Source organism: Tursiops truncatus, chromosome 6, assembly GCF_011762595.2.
Source record: "Tursiops truncatus isolate mTurTru1 chromosome 6, mTurTru1.mat.Y, whole genome shotgun sequence".
Taxonomy (NCBI): domain Eukaryota; kingdom Metazoa; phylum Chordata; class Mammalia; order Artiodactyla; family Delphinidae; genus Tursiops; species Tursiops truncatus.
The window spans coordinates 28586326-28606839 of NC_047039.1; the positions used below are offsets into that span (position 1 = coordinate 28586326).

The following is a 20514-nucleotide window of genomic DNA, read 5'->3' on the forward strand; positions in this document are numbered from 1 at the left end:
AAAAGAATCTAAAAAAAATAGTGGATATATGTATATGTATAACTGATTCACTTGCTGTACAGCAGAAACTAACACAACATTGTAAATCAACTATACTCCAATAAAAATTTAAAAAAATAAACATACTGGGAAAATTTTAAAAAGAAGATGCACTTAAAAGTTCATTGATGATGAATGAATAAACAAAATGTGGTGTATGCATACAATGCAGTATTATTCAGCCTTGAAAAGGAAGGAAATTCTGACACATGTTACAATGTGGATGAACCTTGAGGACATTATGCTTAGTGAAATAAACCAGTCACAAAAAGAGAAAAAAAAAAAAAAAACAAATGAACAAAATATTCTATGATAAACCATAATGGAAAAGAATATAAAAAAGAATTTATATATGTATAACTGAATCACTTTGCTGTACAGCAGAAATTAGCACAATGTTGTAAATCAACTATACTTCAACAAAAATTTAATAAAAAAGGGTGTATGCTGGTAATTCACATATAAACATACAAAAAAATCAGTCCCACTGATAGTTGGAAAACTGCAAAGCAAAACAGTAGAGAGATGTAATTTCTTGACTTTTAGGTTGAAAAATTTGCTAATATAATATATGGGCCAGAGTGTGGAGAAGTAGAAACTCTATTTTTGATGGTACAGTTTTAAGGGAGGATATTTTGCCAATACTGTGAAAATTTAAAAAGCATGTACCTTTTAACACAGCATTTCTTCTTCTCCTTGGCTATCTACTCTAGGAATTAATTCACTTGTATATACAAAGAGCAGTATTGAAGGGTTTTCGCTGTAGCAATATTGGTAATAGGAAAACTTCAAAACAACTTAAATGCTCACCCAAGAGTGAACTATAGAGCACTATGAAGCAATAAAAATGTGGCTCAGCATGGACTGACGTAGAAATAGATACAATACTTAGAGATAAGACACATCATTAAGTTAAAAAGACAAGCTTATAATGCCATTTATAAAGTGTGAAAAGAAAGAAATCCCACAAAACAAACTTCTATTTCTGTATGTACTTATAGATGCATGTAGATGCAGAGAGAAAGTTAGAAAGGAGGATCAATACCAAACTAAAGACAGCGGGAGCCTAGCGGTGGTGGGGAAATGGAACCGTGGGTGTGGCTTAGTGACAGCTTTTACAGTGAGAATGTGCTTGTGCATTTAATAGTATAATTTAATAAATCAAAATAGAAAAAGATGTAAATACTGAGGCTTCAGCTCCAGAGATTCTTAATTGGATGGTTGTGGTGGGAATTGGTGTTTATTTTTGACGTCTTCCTGAATGATTCTGATACCACAGGTTTGAATATTGGCTATTGGAGACCATATAGTAAAGTCTTCAGTTCAGCTTCTTATGTGTTTTCTATAATAGAACTCCTTGTTAAATCTGGCATAGTGCTTGTTTTGGCAACATATACACTAAAACTGAAGTGATACAGTGAAGATTGGCATGGGCCCTGTGTGAGGATGACACACAAATTGTGAAACATTCCATAATTGTGAGACATTCCCTATAGGTAAATTTTATGTCCTGTGTATTTTACCACAATTTAAAAATATAACAGTTTCATTTAATTAAAACCATAGAGAAGGATTTCAGTTAACTGGGACCTTTGTCACTAACTCAAATGTCTGTCTCTGTTTATTTTATTTTTAAAAATTTTTTTTGTCTTTTTTTTTTAACATCTTTATTGGAGTATAATTGCTTTACAATGGTGTGTTAGTTTCTGCTTTATAACAAAGTGAATCAGTTATACATATACATATGTTCCCATATCTCTTCCCTCTTGCGTCTCCCTCCCTCCCACCCTCCCTATCCCACCCCTCCAGGTGGTCACAAAGCACCGAGCTGATCTCCCTGTGCTATGCGGCTGCTTCCCACTAGCTATCTATTTTACGTGTCTCTGTTTAAATGAACATTGGGTTTTCCATTTGTCTTCAGGCAAAGCTCTATCTTTTCTCACCTGTAGCATTTTTAGGTGTGAGGAGTCTGGGCTTGTCCATGACAACTCAGCACACTGCGTTTACCTGTCTCCTATGCTATGTTCAAGCACACCACTTCTGCACACTGTCGCTCGGCTCCCATGAGTCGAAACAGTGTCCAATCTGAAGAGAGTTCCTTCTGATCTCAGGGAAACATCCGTTTACCCTCCAGTTTCCTATTCCATTTTCTGTCCTGTTGGGAGCCAGAAAACAGAAAGAAAGGGCTCAGGTCCATGACTGTGCCCAAGTGAAGAGAACCACAGGAAGAACGTTCTTGTGAATAGGAGGCAGCTCACAAGGTCGCTGCAGAAATATTGTTTTTTATTATGGGATGCTACTCTAGACCCTGTTACATAAATTATAGTATAAAATCCTCCAAATTCTGAATTCCACCACACATCTGATCATAGGTGGTTTAGACAGGAGGGCATTCAGATTGTGGATCTGTGCAAAAAAGCACTTAGAATAATAATTCCCGGCACATAATAAACACATGCAAATAAACTACTGTTATGTCACATTTAGCCTGGCCCAGTGTGGCTGTTTTACTCATAACCCAGAAACCTTTGTCACATTCTGCATATTTAAACTCAGGAGAAGCATGCACATCACCCTGTGACCAACTGAGTGATGCCCCAACTCACCTTTAATGTAACAAACCTTCCCTGTCTGCTTATCACCTCCTTTTTGGTTTTCCCGTCTCTACCCTCAGTTAGCAAGACAGGGACTCAATGTCGTGCTTATCAGCCGGACACTGGAAAAACTACAGGCCATTGCTGCGGAGATTGGTGAGTGACCCCAAGAAATAAGGGAGATGTTTGTGGACCCACCAGCCAAGTCTGCTCCTGTCCTGCCCGTAGAGACATCTGTCAGCATCCCTACGTCTGCTCTCTGGAGGCTGGGGTACCAGCCTCCTTAGGGCAGCCCAGTTTACAAAGTTAAGTGCAGGATATAAGTGGCTTTAGTTCACTTCAGTTTAGTTCACCAGGGGTTCTTCAGGCTGCATGAAGCAGGGGCAGACTCACCCCACAAACAGGTCTACTCTCTTCTTTGGTCTAGCGTCTCCATATCTAGAATCAGACTCCCTCATCCAGAGGCCTCAGCTGTCTGATTGCTTCTGCTACTCCCTTCAAAAGCAGGATCTGGGCTTCCCTGGTGGCGCAGTGGTTGAGAGTCTGCCTGCCGATGCAGGGGACACGGGTTCGTGCCCCCGGTCTGGGAAGATCCCACATGCCGTGGAGCGGCTGGGCCCGTGAGCCATGGCTGCTGAGCCTGTGCGTCCGGAGCCTGTGCTCCGCAACGGGAGAGGCCACAACAGTGAGAGGCCCGCGTACCACACACACACACACACACACACACACACACACACACACACACAAAGAAAAGCAGCATCTGTGTTTGGGACTTCACTTCCCTATGTCTATGCTGTGCTCCTTCCAGTAGGGTGAGGGACAATGCTTACTGCTAGTTGTTAGATTAAAAAAAAAAAAGATTTGATCCAGGGCTGCCACGTATGGTTTTGAAAGTTGTACACTATGCAACCCCAAGAGACAGGATTTATATTATAAAGCTTTATTATTATGATCCACTCTGACATGTTCTTAGTTAATAATGATCATCCTATCCCTTTCTGGGCATTTGCATTTTAATAATAATTACTAATTTAGTAATTGATAAATTCCTGAACTCCAAGGAATGAGTTTTCAACTATGAAGACTCGTGAAGACCATAGCAGGCTGTCTGGGGGAGAGCCTTATTTCTCTGGAGAAAATCTGGGCTTAGAGAAGGCTGTGGGAGGTGTGGGGTTGAGCAGTCGCAACGAGGAGGCTCAGTGCCCTTGAACCAGTGAATTCTGCTTTTGTTTTCTGTCTGGATATCAGAAATAACTTTGACCCAGGACTAGGACATTCTTCAGTGTTTCCCTTACAGTGCTAAAGTGTACTTTTTATCGTCCTTTTGAAAAACAAGTAGTGTCTTTGAACTGCCCCCAAACTTTGCCTTAAGATCACTTGCCCCAGAAATATTGGGTCTAATTGCAGAGCTAAGCAGGCAGCAGCTGGTGAGATCTGCCCATTGCTTTTATATCTAAGAAAGAGCTCCTGCACAAGGCAAGTTCACATAAAACAGTGGAAAGAGGATTGAACTTGGAGGGAGCAGAGTTTGGGTGCCCTTGGTCAAGCTAGTAAGCTTCTCTGAGCCTTAATTTTCTCCTCTGAAAAATGGAGAAAATACCTACTTTACAAGGTTGTTGAGAGGATTAAAAAATATATTGTGAGGGCTTCCCTGGTGGCGCAGTGGTTGAGAGTCCGCCTGCCGATGCAGGGGACATGGGTTCATGCCCCGGTCCAGGAAGATCCCACATGTTGCGGAGCGGCTGGGCCCGTGAGCCATGGCTGCTGAACCTGCACGTCCGGAGCCTGTGCTCCACAACAAGAGAGGCCACAGCAGTGAGAGGCCCACGTACTGAAAAAAAAAAAAAAAAAAAAAAAAAAAAAAAAAAAAATATATATATATATATATATATATATATAGTACATGTAAATGTTTTATAAATGCTAAATCGTTGGACAAATACAAAGGGTTTCTGAGTGTATGTGACGAGGACCTGACACTCACTGAGCAGAGGCATTGCACTTTGCTCTTACAGCCTTTAGTCCAGGGGTCTGAAACTTGAGCATGCACCACGGTCACCCCTAGCACATGTGAAAACAGATCACCAGGCCATCTCCCAGGGTTTCCCGGTTCAGTAGGTCTGGGGTGGAGCCTGAGATTTTGTGTTTCTAACAAGTTCTCAGTGATGTTGATGCTGTGGTCTGTGGACCTTGCTTTGAGAATCACTGCATTAAGTCTGTTATAATGTCTTTACTTGTCACCGTAGTAACTCTTAGTATCCCATCATTCACAAATCTTTTAACACATCCCAGCATTTATCCGAGGCTATTTCTTTTTTTTTTTTTGGCGGTACGCGGGCCTCTCACTGTTGTGGCCTCTCCCGTTGCGGAGCGCAGGCTCCGGACGCGCAGGCTCAGCGGCCATGGCTCACGGGCCCAGCCGCTCCGCGGCACGTGGGATCTTCCTGGACCGGGGCACGAACCTGCGGCCCCTGCATCGGCAGGCGGACTCTCAACCACTGCGCCACCAGGGAAGCCCCCGAGGCTATTTCTTGTTTCTAATTAAGGTGATGGGCTTGTGCTTTTAAGTGTCTATTCAGGTAGTATAGGAGCATTGGGAGGACATGGGCAAGAGGGGGATTTGGACTCCTGTTCATTAAAAAATAACTGTTGTCTCTAATGCAGAGTGGACGATAGGAAGTAGTGTGAAGATTATACAAGCAGATTTTACCAAAGATGACATCTATGAGTATATTAAAGAAAAACTTAAAGACTTAGAAATTGGAATTTTAGGTAAGTAAATTATAAAATGCAAAGCGTGTTGTAATAAATCAGTGAGACAATTATCTTAGTGATACTTGATTATTCAATAGTAGCTTAAACTTAACCCATGACTATAAGCTGTAGCATTAAACCAAATATTAAAGTTCAGTTCTTCAAGAGGAATTACTGGATTAACAAATTTGTACATGACTTTGGAATGTAGCAAATCTACATATTTCAATCTTCCCAACCATATTTCCTAGTATTAAAATATTTTTCTTTCACTGAACTGATATTGACATTTGGCAGGAAGACGGAAACTTTGGTCTAAAGGAATTAGTTTAGCAAACAAACATCACTGCAATTGATCCATGAAATAGTGAGTCAGTGTGGTTATCTGAGGACTGATTTTCTCATCTGGGAAATGAGATACAATTTTTTTCTGAGATAATTTATAGACAATCTGTTTTGTAACCATATCACAGTACAGTGCTTGTATTGTACATAGAAAGAAGATTTTGATTTCTAGAATAATTACATTTTTACTGATAAAAGTGTAAAACATGTTGCAGGAAAACTGGAAAGAACAGATGAGCATGTAAAAGAGCTATGAATTTCTTGAAATCCTGACAGCCTGAGATAGCATCTTGGTATATATCCTTCCAGATACATACACACATATTTTCAAAATCAGGATTAAACGTATGTACTGTTTTGCAACATTAAAAAAAGTCATACATCACTAGTGTTCTCCCAGGTTTTTAAAACTCTGAGCAGTCATAGTTTTAAATGACTCCATTGCATCCCACCCCCATGATTCATTTTATGTGCATTGTATTATAGGACCACAATTTCTTTCTCTCCAGTTTCCTCACTGTTACCAAATGATGTTGCAACGAACAACCTTGTATATAAATCTTTTGTACACGTTTCCTTGGAAAACTTCCCAAGAATTCCTGGGTTGAATATGACAATTTTTAAGGCTTTCAATAGACATTTGCCATGGGCTCTTCTGACATCTTTTTATTTTGCCTCTTTTGGTCAGTCAACAATGTCGGCATGCTTCCAAACCTTCTCCCGCGTCATTTCCTTAACACGCCGGATGACATCCAGGTAGGCCTATACTCTTCTGTGGATGTTTTCCTCTCACGTGGTCCTGAGCACCCTGGCTGGGTAATCACCAGGGCCAGGAGGGGGTAATGGGATTGTATTCTGTATTCCAGGTGGATGACTGGAGGTCTCCCTTTCTTTTCGCCTGAGTACTTGATACACAGTCAAGGGTACTGCTGTTCACGACTATCTCTAGGATAAGGACATCTTCCCTCTTCTCCACACACCAAAATTTACCTGTGCCAGTCTTTCGGGGATCTGCACTTTGCTTTCTAAGGGGGTAATTCTGCCTAACAAATTCATAGCTTTGTATTCATGGCTTTCTTTGTCTTCCCAGGTAATAAGATTCATTCCACTTTCAGTGTGATAGAAGCCCCTCGCACAGACTCTGTGGTTGGGGTTGTTGTCAGTTCAGCCAGCTTGACTCGGACCCATGACTGCCCTTGCTGGCCATGAGCAAATTTACTACGCGTTTAACAGTCTTCGAAGGCACTATATTTCGACACTTCCTCAGGCCCTGACCTTTGAAGTAGTGGGGTTATAACAATTCTGAACAGGCTAGCATGCTTCTATTCCCTGATCCCGCAAGTATTCCTAAGGTTCTGTGTAGGCCCCATGTCTACTGTGTGGACAAATAATGCCAGATTCCTTGGACCCTGCTGAACATCCTCACCGGCCACACGTCTAACTCCACGGTCCCTGTTTCTGGCACAAGTTGGTGTCTCTCCATTAAGCGGGTTCCGTTCTTGCTTCTCTTTATTTACGTCTGCATTTGTACTTGTCTATGTGTCTGACCCTCTTTTCCTCTGTCTGTCTTGGGTGATTCTAGCAGCTTCTTTAACTGCCCTCTGTAGCCGGGTACCTGTATACCTTGTGTTATACAACCATTCACCTTTCTAATGTCTATGCTATTGTCTTCTAGATCACATATACTAACCTCCCTTCCTTCAGCTGGAAATTAACCATCTCCCTTTGAAAAACTGTTTCCGTATTCCTGCTGAAATTTTCAAGGAAACTCTTAATTGTTTTTGTTTTTGTTTTTGCGGTACGCGGGCCTCTCACTGTTGTGGCCTCTCCCGTTGCGGAGCACAGGCTCTGGACGGCAGGCTCAGCGGCCATGGCTCACAGGCCCAGCCGCTCCGCGGCATGTGAGATCTTCCCGGACCGGGGCACGAACCCGTGTCCCCTGCATCGGCAGGCGGACTCTCAACCACTGCACCACCAGGGAAGCCCGGAAACTCTTAATTGACTTCTGTTCAAGATCACATTCTTATAGAATCATAGTGTGGATGTCAGATATTTCCCTGTTCTAGTGCATTCTGAATATCAACTAGGAGCCTAATTTGCAGGCTGCGGCAACCACTCAGACACACACTTTTGCCCGCTTCATGGTTGTTTAGCCCTGAACACTTTTCAAGAGAAGTTCCCAAATGATCTGGCTGATTCATGATTGTGATTATTTATTACAGAGCCTCGTCCACTGTAACATCACCTCGGTAGTGAAGGTACGTGATCAATGTATGTGCTCAGTGCATTAAAATGTAGTGGCTGTTGGATTTGGCAACTCAGGAGAATTGGCCCCTTCCCTGTAGATGCAGAATTCTTTAAAATTGAACTGTACTTTAAAATTGAAATGAGAGACCATGTAGTAGCCTTTTAATTGTCTTGTCTGTTTTCATCAAGAAAATACAGTGGATTCGCTCTCCCTAGTATCTGAATCCTTTTTCTGCATTCAGTTTTGTCACATGTCAGAACATATCAGGCCTGATGATGATGAAACTTATTCAGGATTCCAAAGCAACTTAAAAAAAATAGTATCTTCTTGTGATTTGAGTCTTTGTAAACGGAGGAAAGCTCACTCAGTGTGGAAAAAGGACGGAGGGTGTGGCTTGGATTTTATAGACTCTTGTTGTTCAAAAACTATTTGTTGAAGTGAAGTTCAAGTTCATATGTATTCTGATCCCAGATCAGTTACTGGACAGCATTGGGCCTGCTGTTTAGCCCCTTTGAACTTCAGATTCTTCATCTGCTATTAAAAGAGTATTGAACTAATTGATGTGTCAGGTGCCATTCAGCACTCAGGTCCTTTTATTAGAATTAACTGCATACGCGTTTATAGGCATGAGTACCACAAAGCTATCCTATGCTGTGTCTTTGTGTGAATAAGAAAAAGGGAGACAAATTGTCTGTGCAGACAATTTGGAGAAAGGTGCTGCTTAAGAGTGGACATAGCCCCATGTGTGGTGAGTAGATGATGCTTTTGTGTGAACACAATATTTCCCTTCCCTCTGGATGATGAGAGTCCTCTAAATGGCTTGTGAGTGAACCCTGGGCTTTCAGCGCACACTCACCCCCACAGCTGGGCACGTTGCTCGGTACACAAAGTTCACAGCTGTGCCTGGCAGCCCTCATAATCACTCTGGATGGTCCAATGGAACTTCAGCAATGACTCAGGTATGACTGATTTCATGGAACCGGGACCCTTATTGGGGAGCAGCGGGGGGCTATCTCGTCTTCACAGCATGGACTGACGGGGAGAACTGGTTTCCCAGAGGAAAATAGGTTCCTATCAACATCAAAAGAGGGGATGGATGCTGAACAGACCAAAAAAAAATGTTTTTCATGTGGCTAGAGTTGAGCTGACAAAAATTATTTTCACCATTGGTTGTTTTTTTTTGTTTTTGTAAGTATACTGGTATTTTATAGTTTCCTGCTCAGTTTTTATTGGTACATACATTCTTTTTATGCTGAGCAATCAATGGCTTTTTAAAATCCCCAGCTGATGTAATTGAAGGTTTTATACGTTCCACTGTCGTCTGCAGCCTTACCACTAAAATCTTTCACATTAATGGATACATTGATCTTTCAGTCTTGGTTCATTTGATCACAGGGTTTCCCAAATGTATTTGACAACCCTCTGACTCTTTTAGCAGAGAAATGCTTTGATTTTCAAAAAAATTATTTTATATCTTGGTAGACACTAACTTCCTTAAGTAACAAAGAAAACAAATTGAAGTTTAGCTTCTAAGTATGCAATGCCCAAATTGGCCACGCTGGTTGGAAGCATGACTAGTATCACTTAATTATTCCAAAGGAACCATCTGGAAACACTAGAGTTCTCTATCAAGCGCAGAGATGGGAGAATGAGTTTGAGGGCAAAGGGAACGTGGGATAAGAGACTAAATACTGGAACCTTTGAGACAGGGACCCACAAAGTCCAGTGTTGTATCTCTAATTGGGATCATTCACCCAGTCAGGCTTTTGGGAGACTGAGAAATGCTGTTCAACAATGCTCCAACTATATCCTTAATGAAGTTGGGAGAAGCAAGGAAAGGGTGTTGACATGATCTACTCCTCATGCTTCTCTCACCTCCCTCAAAATCCAGGGTTTCAGAAGGCAGTCCAGTCTAGGAAGCCCTCACCACTCCCACCCCTGCCGCTTCTCCAGAGCAGTGAAAACATTATCTGGAGGCTCCCAGGGATGAGCTTAGGGGCCTTCCTAGGAAATGCAGGGCCCCAGACAGCATGAAAAATTAGGCAAACTTGTCTTCTGGTCCCCAGTGTCCTCTATTTCTCTGCCTCTCCCCATCTGTTTGGATGTTCTCTGTCTCAAACCTGCTCCCAAGACAGGGCCTGATTCCACTCAATTGTACTTTCAAGAACATTTCAGTCCATGGGTTTGCCTCTTTCTTAATTCTTAAAATGGGTGCCTTAAAATTATGACATGAAAAGCTTGCTTAATGAAATATTTAAGCTCCAGAACTGGCAGGGAAGACTGCTTCCAGGGACAGTAGGTTGGGGTGGGGAAGGGAGTTTTCAACGCTGTTGTAATTCCAACAGACCAGCAGACATGTTGTGTCTAGGGAGCTACTTCACAGACCCCCTGCAGGCCGCCAATGAGGCTGCTGTTGAACTGAAGAGATGTCCTTCTCCATCTCATACCTTGTATGTGAGACACTCATGGACACTTGTTAGGTTTCCTGACAGCCCCCTAATTCTAACTCCTGTGTGAGTTTTGTAATGGCCAAACTACTTTTGCCTCTCTTCCAGAATGAAGGGTATCTGGGGAGCCTGTGTTGGTCCCACAGACATAAGCCAATTTCCATAGTTTTTCACTCCCTTCATTTTTCCAGGAAGACTTCAGTTTTATGAAGGAGAAACCAGAGGCCTCTGAACTGTTTGCCATTTGTCTAAGTTGCCTTTTATGGGTTCCAGCCAGACTCTAGTGTTGTCAGAATTACCTCCAATGAGTGTCAGCAGATTTTCAAGGCCATCTGAGAAGATAAACCTGTTTCTCCAGTTTCCTCCAGCACCTACTTGCTAAGTCCCCACGGCACATTGCTACATAGTTCCTCTGTCAGGGCTTAACTTTGCCCTTCTCTTATAGATGACGCAGCTGATTCTGAAACACATGGAATCAAGGTAAGGTCTTTCCTTGGAAAAGCCATGGTCTGCCTGGCCTGGCAATCAGCTGACTTGGGGACCAGGGGCATAGGGTTCATCTGCTGCTGCTTTAACAAATGATAAAACTATGATGAAAAGACATGGAGATTATGGTTGGACCAGGCCAGCTTTGCAAGCAGATAAGCATATTTGCAGGTCAAATGTAGCATATACTGGAGGGAGGAAGAGAACAGTAGTTTCTGCAGACATTGTGTTCGAAAAATTAACTCACAGTGAGTATAAAAGAAACTTCAGAAGTTGGCCTGAGACCAAGACCATCTCTTTGTTATTATGCATTTCAGCTCTTGTCAGAATGAATACTCCAGTTTGGGGGTAAAAATCACCACCCCATCAGTTTCTCTATTTATTCCGTGTTTTAAATCACCCTATTACAATGCCCATTTGGGAGCTGGTTTTTCTCAGGTGGTATTCACTAAAAGCAAATGGTCACTAGTTTTATCTTACCTAGAGAAAGAAGGGGCTTGGCCTTGTATTCCAATTTGCAGTTTCTTAATTTTTCTGGATTGAATCCATCTAGTTGGGAAGGATTAAGGATATTGAATTTCAAAAGGGTAAGTAAGAACCCCAGAGACTTGTGTAGGAGTGCCTGTGTGAGCAGATGATGGACTGTCAAATTCCACCCAAGACAGGATTCTGCATATGACATCTGTCCTGTTGTGGGTCATCTTTATGAGTCAGAAGGGACCTTGAGCTCATGTGGTCACATTTGAGAGAGAAGGACCACTTCCCCCTTGAGTCCTGTCTGAGCTGAGTTGGTTCTCTGCATTTTGGGGGTGGACCTTTGCTGTAGCAGAGCCCCTGTTTCCATTCACAAGCTCTTGAGGTCCACTGACTGCCAAGTGGCATCATGGTGTGGTGTAGTTCATGACTGAGGTGAAGTTCCACTCACAGTTCTTGGAAGCAGAACACTTAGCACACATGGAAACCTAGAGAGGATGGAAGTTTCCCAGCGTTCCCATGAGCCCCTCTATTTTCTTCCTTCTCAAGGCGTCATCAGGCAGCAGAGCAATTGAAACTTTGTTTCTTGCCCTTTAGGCGGAAAGGTCTCATCTTGAACATATCTTCCGGGGCGGCCCTCTTTCCCTGGCCTCTGTACTCTACATATTCGGCTTCCAAGGTGAGTGACAGATGTGGTCCAAGCCTCCTTCTCCTTCTTCCTTTTGTTTTTCCCATTTAGCATTTTCCTTTGGATCATCTGGCAAGGCGATGGACTGATTTGCCTAGAGACACTCTTCTAGGTACAGGGAGGAGCGAGTCAGCCAGTATCTGGGTGCAAATTAGAAAAAGATGCTGCCCCTGGGCTGATGAAGCCTCGCAGAAGCACAGCCGGGCAGGCGCAGCCCCCATGGAATTCCGGCTCCCACTCACTTCCTTGCCTGGGAGCCCTGCGCTCCTCTGGCCAGCAAGTAACATTGTAGTTTCCCTCCATCCCAGAGGCCTCATCAGGTGTCCTCTTGCCCTAGCCATAAAACAAATCTTTGGAACTGTGGGTGCTCTAGACAAGGCAGAGCTTCCCCCGGGTAGGGTATCTATACGCAGTGGCCCTAGGTATGTATTTATTACAAAACTTATGTTCCTTCTCATTGCGGGAGAGTAAGAACATAAGTTAGAACTTCATTTCTTCCCAGACCAAGAAATGAAGTTCTAACTCCCATCAAGACAAACCGCTGCATTTTAAGGTGAAGAAGATAAGCTCCCTGTGGTGTCCTTTGAAATCTGAGTGAATTGGCTCTGACAGAGAATCAAGTCCTTAGGTGTTTCTCCTTCTTGCTCCAGGCTTTTGTGTGCACATTTTCCAAGGCACTGCAAGCAGAATATAAAGAGAAAGGAATCATTATCCAGGTAAGGTCAACAGTTCTGAGTCCTTGGGAATGGGAACTCTGGATCCCCATGGTGCCTGGGCCACTGCTTCCTGCAGGACAGGCTGTGCATGTGTGACCAGGAGAGGGGGTCTGGATGACACCATGTGAATTCCTATGACCATAGAGGTGGCAGTGGAGCCACCGTGGTTCTGCCTGCTGCTGCCCTCACCATGCCCTGGGTGCTGGAGAAGGAAATGGGGTGGGATGAGTGAGTGCTCAGAAACACTTGCTACCCAATGCTGCATCAGGACAGAAGTAGGTTCTTGTCTAAGCATCCTTTACTCTCCGACCTAGATAGAGGAGACAGGCTCATGTGGGAGGAATTGTGGAGAAGGAACAAAAGAAACCTGAGCACTTGGTCAATGTTGGAAGAGGGGAGAGGGTGCTTCGCCTGGGGGCTGTTCATCTGTGATGGAACATAGAGATCTCCACACCCTGGTTCTTGAGCACTTGGGGAAGAGGTGCTCTGCTCTCCATTTCCCCTACAATGACAGAGTGGTCATGGAGTTGACCTTGTCCTAACTGTAAACAAAGCTGGGTTGTCACTGCTGTCTGTAGGCTGAGCAATATGACGTGCTTCCTTCAGCAACACAATTAACTCTAAGTGGTTTCTGGAACCTGGCATAAACAGTTTACAGAGGTTTTTGGTTAACTGTTTGGGAAGAAGTTCTATGACATACTATTAGGGAAGAAAAAGGCACACTCAGTTATATTTTTAAAATTACTGCTGCACATACTGATTTTCAATTAAAATACCCAGGTGAGAGTATCTCAGTATAAATTAACCAGCTATAGGATGAAGCTTATTCAACAGGCAGATGAGAGTTAATAGCAGGAGCTTTGTAAATAACATCATCTTCCCAGTTGTAGTGAGTGATTGTAACAGACTTGTCAAGAGACTACAGTCCCATTCTCTGCCCTGCTGAACTAAAGTCTCACCTAAAAGAGATTCTTCCCTTCTATCCGTTCTCCAACTCCCAGCTGAGGACGGATTCCTTTTGCAACAGCTCTACCTTATATATGCTAAGTTTTCTGCAGTAAAAAAGAATCCCTAAAATCTCATTGGCTTAAAACCACAAAGATAGATTTCTCATTCATGCTACACATTCACTGTGAACTGTCAGAGGGAATTAGCTCACTGTAGTGACGCAGGGACCCAGGCTGATGGAGCAGCCGCCATCTTGGATATTGTCAGTTGACATGTCAAAGAAAAAGTGGTAGGAGTTCAAGAGACTTGCTTTGATAATTAGAGGCTCTGACAACTACTGAGTCTGTACTTTAGAGCCCATGAGCCACAACTACTGAAGCCTGTATGCTGCAACTACTGAAGCCCATGCACCTAGAGCCCGTGCTCCACAACAAAGAGAAGCCACTGCAATGAGAAGCCCGTGCACTGCAATGAAGAGTAGCCCCTGTTCGCTGCAACTAGAGAAAGCCTGTGCACAGCAACAAAGACCTAACAGAGCCAAAAAAAAGTCACATGTCACTTTTGCTCACACTCATTGGTCAGATCTGGTCACATGGTCCCACCCAACCATAGGGACCCAGAAAGTGCAATTCTATCATGCGTCTGGAAGAAAGAAGAACTAGAAATATTTGGTGAACAACACTAAATATTAGTGTTGAGTATCAAGTCTTAGCATCATCTCGATCTTGATAACTGTGGGCCAGAGATGCTGTAGCTGCTAAGTTAGTGGGTTCTGTGGGGCAGAAGGTGTGGTAGGAGGTGAGGAAGGGGGAGGGAGCCCCTTCCCTCATGCAGAAGCCTCAGAGCTGCTCCAAGTCCTGGAAGAGACACTGTGACATTCTGAAAACCAACTGGTCTCTCCAAACACGCATGTAATTGGTGCTCAATAAATATTTGTAAAATTCCTGAGGAAGTATGGACTGTACTCTTGGGTTTGATTTTCAAATCCCAGTGCTGCCATCTATCAGCTGAGTGTTTTGGACAGCTTGCTTAAACTCTGTGAGTTTGTTTCCCCATTTGTAAAAAGGGGTTTATAATAGCTGCTTCTCTGGGTTACTGTGAAGATCTAATGAATAAATAAGTATGCAAATTTAACCAATATTTATTGAGCCCTTGTTTTATACATAAAGGTGTTTTGTCAACCAAAACTCACTGTAAGAATGGAAACACTTTTTATTATTTCCCTATCTGAAAACTGGGTTTGAAAATACAAGCTTCTTATATTTTTCTAAGAATGCACTTTGAGCTCTTTGGAAGAAAAGTGTTATGCAAATTAATAACTGCATTCATTTCCATGAGAACCAGTTGAATTGAATTGACTGACATACATTGGATTAAATTATGAAACAACGTAATTTCAAGTATGATGAGGAAAAAAAATGTGATGTGACAAAAATTTCAAAGGTGATGTGAAGAAAAAGAAAACAAGCATGGATTTTTTTTTTCCCCTAAAGATGCCAAGGTCTCTGTGTCTGGGAATAAAGTAAGAAACCCCATTATGAAACCTCATGCCAGGCCACAAGGTGGTGAGACCACCAGTGGAAACATGGTATTGGGTTTTCAGGGTACAGTGTGCTGTTGTTTATTTTTCTTACCATGACAGGAAAGATTATGAGGTATGTGCCACTCCTGGCTCCTAACCGAAGTGTGAATCTAAAATACTTGAAAGTGCTCCAATTTGGTTATATGTGTTAGAAATAAATTTCTGTGATAGGGTTGCCAGGTAAAACACAGGACATCCAGTTAAATTTGAATTTCAGATAACAAATAATCTTTTGAGAATAAGTGTGTCCCATGCAATACTTGGGATATAATTAAACTGAAAAATCTTTCCATTGTTTGTCTTCAAATATAACTGGGTGTCCTGCATTTTCACTTTCTAAGTTGGGGAACCGTGCTGTAAGACAGAGCTCCTCATTCACCCTGTGTGCATTTGAACCACTTGGTGTTGTGTGGCTAAGGCCTCATCTTGAGTTAGTTGCCACGTTAAGCCAGAAACTGACCTTTCTGATTCCCAGCTCTGTGCTCCTTCTACACCTTTAACTGTTCTATTATCGTATAGTATCCTGAGACTTTTTAGGCGGAGAACAGAGTTGGAACATGAAGGGATGGTAAAATGGGTATTAGTTTCTCAGGGCTGGGCAGATTGCTCCTGTGTTACGGTCTTTATTTCCCATTGTAGGTGCTCACCCCGTATGCTGTTTCAACCCCGATGACAAAGTATCTAAATACCAACATGATAACCAAGACTGCTGATGAGTTTGTTAAAGAATCACTGAATTATGTCACGATTGGAGACGAAACCTGTGGCTGCCTCGCCCATGAAATCTTGGTAATTGATAACTTCTCCTTTCTTGAAGCAAGGGAGGACAGACAAGCAGGGGGCCCTAGCAGGGCTTAGCCAGCTCTCCCTTGCTGTTGGAGCGTTCAGCCGTTCTCTGTCACGCAAGGATATTGATGCCAGAGGTATACTGCTGAGGGCAGTCCAGCCTGTGAAAAGGTGTATCTAGCAAGGGGAAGGAGAAGCTGAAGCGCTGGGTGCCCAGCCTAGAGATAACTCTGAAGTTGGCAAATCTCACCCTTGGCCGCCTCACCTCTGCCCTCAGAAAGTAAGGCGGCTCCCAGAGCTTTGTGAAGGTCAGGCCAAAACACGGGGTGCTTCCCTGTAGGGGCTGTCGATGTCCTTGGCCCTCTGTGCCAGGAAATGTTTAACTCTCCAGGAAAAACCCCAAAATAAAACAAAACACCTTGATTTGTAGCGTTTGCTGATTTCCATGACTGATGTTAAGTTACCAGTGTGTTGGCACTGCACATGAATTCAGGAGGAGGGTTCACAATTGGCTCTCATGAGAAAGTACAAGCTGGTTCCCGTACACCACGGACTTCATCAAACATGGAAATAAAGTCTGAAGTATATGGCATGAGGAGTTCTTACCATCCCTGGGCTGCTTTTAGGAAAAAACACAAACAGGAAACAAAGGTAGACTTGAGTTTCACACTAATACTGAAAACAAACAAACAGTGTCATGGTAGTTCTGTTTCCATCATCACCAAAGAATTTTAGACAGGTCTTTACTTTCCCTTCATATGTCAACTTGCTCCTCTGCCTCATATGTTTTTCTACCTTGGGAATTAGGCTTCTTTATTTCTCTCTTTCTCTTTCTGATGCTAGAGAGATTCATGGGTCAATGCACTAAATCCTCCCAAAGCATTCAGCTGTCTCCTGGGACTCAGTACTGAGACTCCGGCAAGAGATACTGAATTGTCTTAGCTGATTACTTGCTACTTTTACTGTAGAATCTCAACAACGTGCAGAATCGCCGTTTGAACGCACAGTGCAAAGTGGACAAGCAGAAAGAATATAAGATCTTTATTTTGCCTATTGCCGATCTGGTTTTTCTTCAGACCACTACTTGCTGCATGGCACGAAAACAAATTAGTGGAATGTCTAATGAGTTTAAACTTAGTTTGATCTGATCATCTAAACTGTCCATTTAGGAAATAGGCTGTCCATTATTTAGAGAAAAATGTTCGGTCTTGCCTGAGTGTCCCTTCTTCTGGCCTCTCTCACTAAAATGACACTGGGGAAAGAGTTCCTATGAATTCCTGCTGGTCCTTCAGTGTGTGTGGCTGGTGTCCCTAATCTATCTGATGGTGGCTCACCTTGCTGGTTTATGTCTGTGGGGGGTGTGGGGATAACTCCTTCTGTCCTTTTGGCTAGGCCAATGCATTCCCCAGCTACTGATGGCTGAACATGCCTGAATCTCTGCTACCTCCCTCATCCAGCCAGAGGCCAGCTGTCCATCTGCAGCTTTGGTTCGCAGAGGCCCTCTGGCTCTCTACTTTGCATCAGCACCAATTTGAACCTGAGGGATGCTGGAAAAGCAAGTCTCAGCACTTACCTCGCCACGCTGAGATAATATTCTGTGGCTGCACTCCAGAAGAGTGGAGGCAGTAAACCCTCCTTTGCTACCATTACTTATTTATCACACTTTCCTATCCTTCACCCCAGGCCCCCAGCCCTCCAGCGTAAGCTCAGAGGACACACATATCAGAGGACACACATCTGGCCACGTCTTCCTCTTTCTCTCTTGTACCTCCCACCATCTCCAGGGCAGAAAAAGTACAGGCTTTTGTATGCTTTCCCAGGGTCACATCCTGTTCATCTCAGAGGGATTTAGGTAGTTCCAGTGGATAAGACATCCTCTTCTCCCCTTAGCAGAACTCTATACTTTTAGTCCTCCAGGATATTGATGTTTTAAATGGAATCCATTAGCATTTAGAAAATGTTTTCTGGAGACAATAGCATGGCTTGCAAGACAATTGTCTTGCTACATACATACTGTAATCCAATTCTAGATGTCAAAAGTTGAATTTTTTTTTTTTTACTTTTCTCTTTGATTTCTTATGTAACAAATTCTAATCTCTACTGGTAAACAGATGCCAAAAACAGTAGGAAAAAGTCTTTGTGCCTGGTGAAGCAAAAGAGAAAACAAAGGAAAACACATCAATCATTAAAACCAATTTTGAATGTGCCAGGGTTTAGAAAGATCGTGGAATCTAAAGTTATGGGTAATCAAGTGGAATCAACCAGTAAACAAGCAAGTCTTCTATTTCAAAGAGGTGAGGCAAAGACAGGATGCTCTCTACCCTCAAGGAGTTTTGGGGCAGCAGTTGAGGTGAGACTGGAGCCTCTACCTAAGAATCCGTGTGGAACTTGGGGCTTCATAGTTACCTCATTTAATTCTCCTAAACATCTTGTGAGACAGGACATTTGGCTCCCCTTTTACATTGAGGAAACCAAAGCTCAGAGCTGGATCAGATCAGATGAAGCTTAGATGGATCAGATGGCCCAAGACCACCTGGCTGGTAAAAGTGATGCAAGGGTTTAAGTCCATTTTTGCCTGATGCCAAACCTTTTCTGTTTCCTTCTACATGGCGTCTCCAGGTTGGAAGAAGGTAGATAAAGATGGGGATGGGAGAGGGGGCCTTTTAGAACATTTTCTGGGGACCTGGCGTTTCAGTTTATTTTATTTATGGCTGACTTCAGTAAGCCCAAACATTTAGTTCAAGACAAAGCTAATGGAAGGGATTGATTTTGCTGCGAAATAAAAAAAGCTCTGTCTGGGAGAAAAATGAAGTTCCTGAAGAAGATGTTGCATTGATTCATAGACTTGGCCAGTGGAGGAAGAGCTCTACTCTGGTTCCCAGGAACCACCTTTAGTTTCCTGCTTTGGGATACCTCAGAGGATTGCAAAAATCTGAAGGTTCAAGCTGCCTACAAGGCTCAAGTTTTCCTCTAGTTGAACTTCTGTTGTTTTGTAGGTAGACTGAGGAATGTTGGATTAACCGAATCACACTGTGGACAAAATGATTACTTCTGGGGGCCTGGACCTTCCTTATAGGACACAAGTGTAATTTGAGGGCAAGAACCTTCCAAGGCCTGTGCCTCTTGCCTGAAAAGCATTAGGCATTTGTGCCTCAACTTGAGGCTTCCCCCCCTTTTCAAAGCAAATACTCCATGATAATAATTTACACCTTGCTATGACTCATTTCCATTCATTAACTCTTTAAAAGAATTTTTTTCTTCCAGTTTTATTGAGATATAATTGACATACAGCCCTCTATAAGTTGAAGGTGTACATCAAAATGATTTGATTTACATGAAACGATTACCACAGTAAGTTCAGTGAACATTCATCATCTCATATGGTTACAAAATTAAGGAAATAAAAAAATTTTTTTCGTTTGATAAGACCTCGTAGGATTTACTCTCTTAACAACTTTCATATATAACATACAACAGTGTTAACTCTATTTATCTTAACAACTACTTAAAAGATTTGGGACTTAACTTCAGTCATCAGATATACATTTTTCAAGATGATGAATATAAATTGAGATGTTTTCTTGCAACTTCCTTGCTCTTCTTTTCTCCCAGACACTTATGTTTTTGTCTCTTAAAGGCAAGCATTCTGAGCCTGATCCCGTCATGGGCCTTCTACAGCAGTGTGTTTCAGAAGATGCTCCTGACTCGCTACATGGACTACCTCAAGCAGAACGCCAACATCACATAGTCCTGGTGGGCTGATGTGCCACCCAGCATTGCTTTCTTCACCAAGTTCTGCACTGGCCACAGAGGACCCAGGAACAGACCAGTACCTGTCACCTCCCTGAAGCTGGAGGGCCCATGTCACAGACCCAGTACTTAAAATTCAACTTTGTTTTGCAATTTTACTCAAGTCTGGAGATCTTTGGGAGAGCTGTGATGTAAAAACATGTGTTGTGCAATGGGGTTTTAATAGTTAGAGAAGGTGAGGGTGTCTATAGGTAAAACTGGAAAATTTTCTGTATGGGATTATAATATAATGTGGTGAGAAGAAAGCCTCTGATTCTTTGAATATTGGGAACAATTGTACCTAGTAATCTACTTTTATAGCTATATTAAAGAATGTTTGAAATTACTAAACTTTATCAAGACTGCTGTAGTCCTAGGGCACTCACTGGTTCTCAAACTGGCTTCCTCAGAGACCCAGGAAACTGTCTAGGAGAAGGGGTGGGGGCAACAGCTACATCAGGACAGTTTCTGGGGACCCCTCATTTCAGCTAATGCAGCACCAGATTTTTCTATTTCAATTTTATTTGGGGTTCTATGGAAGACTGTGTTTATAAAAATAAAAACAGAAAATATGTTGCTAAAAGTAGTTTAAAAAACCATTGCTCTAATACAGGAGTT

The 20514-nt window shown here is 42.7% G+C and overlaps 1 protein-coding gene and 1 non-coding gene across 2 annotated transcripts in view; both read left to right on the top strand.

The window, feature by feature from the left end:
• The window catches only part of HSD17B3 (hydroxysteroid 17-beta dehydrogenase 3), a 39423-nt gene extending 19176 nt beyond the window's left edge, over nucleotides 1–20247 (top strand). The window contains exons 3-11 of the mRNA XM_004325618.4: nucleotides 2714–2789; nucleotides 5298–5405; nucleotides 6421–6488; nucleotides 7955–7990; nucleotides 10873–10907; nucleotides 11985–12066; nucleotides 12726–12791; nucleotides 15961–16110; nucleotides 19745–20247. Of these exons, the coding sequence (XP_004325666.1) occupies nucleotides 2714–2789; nucleotides 5298–5405; nucleotides 6421–6488; nucleotides 7955–7990; nucleotides 10873–10907; nucleotides 11985–12066; nucleotides 12726–12791; nucleotides 15961–16110; nucleotides 19745–19855 (732 nt within the window). The 3' untranslated portion in view covers nucleotides 19856–20247. The remainder of the gene's footprint in view (nucleotides 1–2713; nucleotides 2790–5297; nucleotides 5406–6420; nucleotides 6489–7954; nucleotides 7991–10872; nucleotides 10908–11984; nucleotides 12067–12725; nucleotides 12792–15960; nucleotides 16111–19744) is intronic.
• On the top strand, nucleotides 1418–1519 carry LOC117312826 (U6 spliceosomal RNA). The gene has a single exon (XR_004527237.1). It is a non-coding gene; the product is annotated as a U6 spliceosomal RNA (small nuclear RNA).
• Nucleotides 20248–20514: the final 267 nt, after the last annotated feature.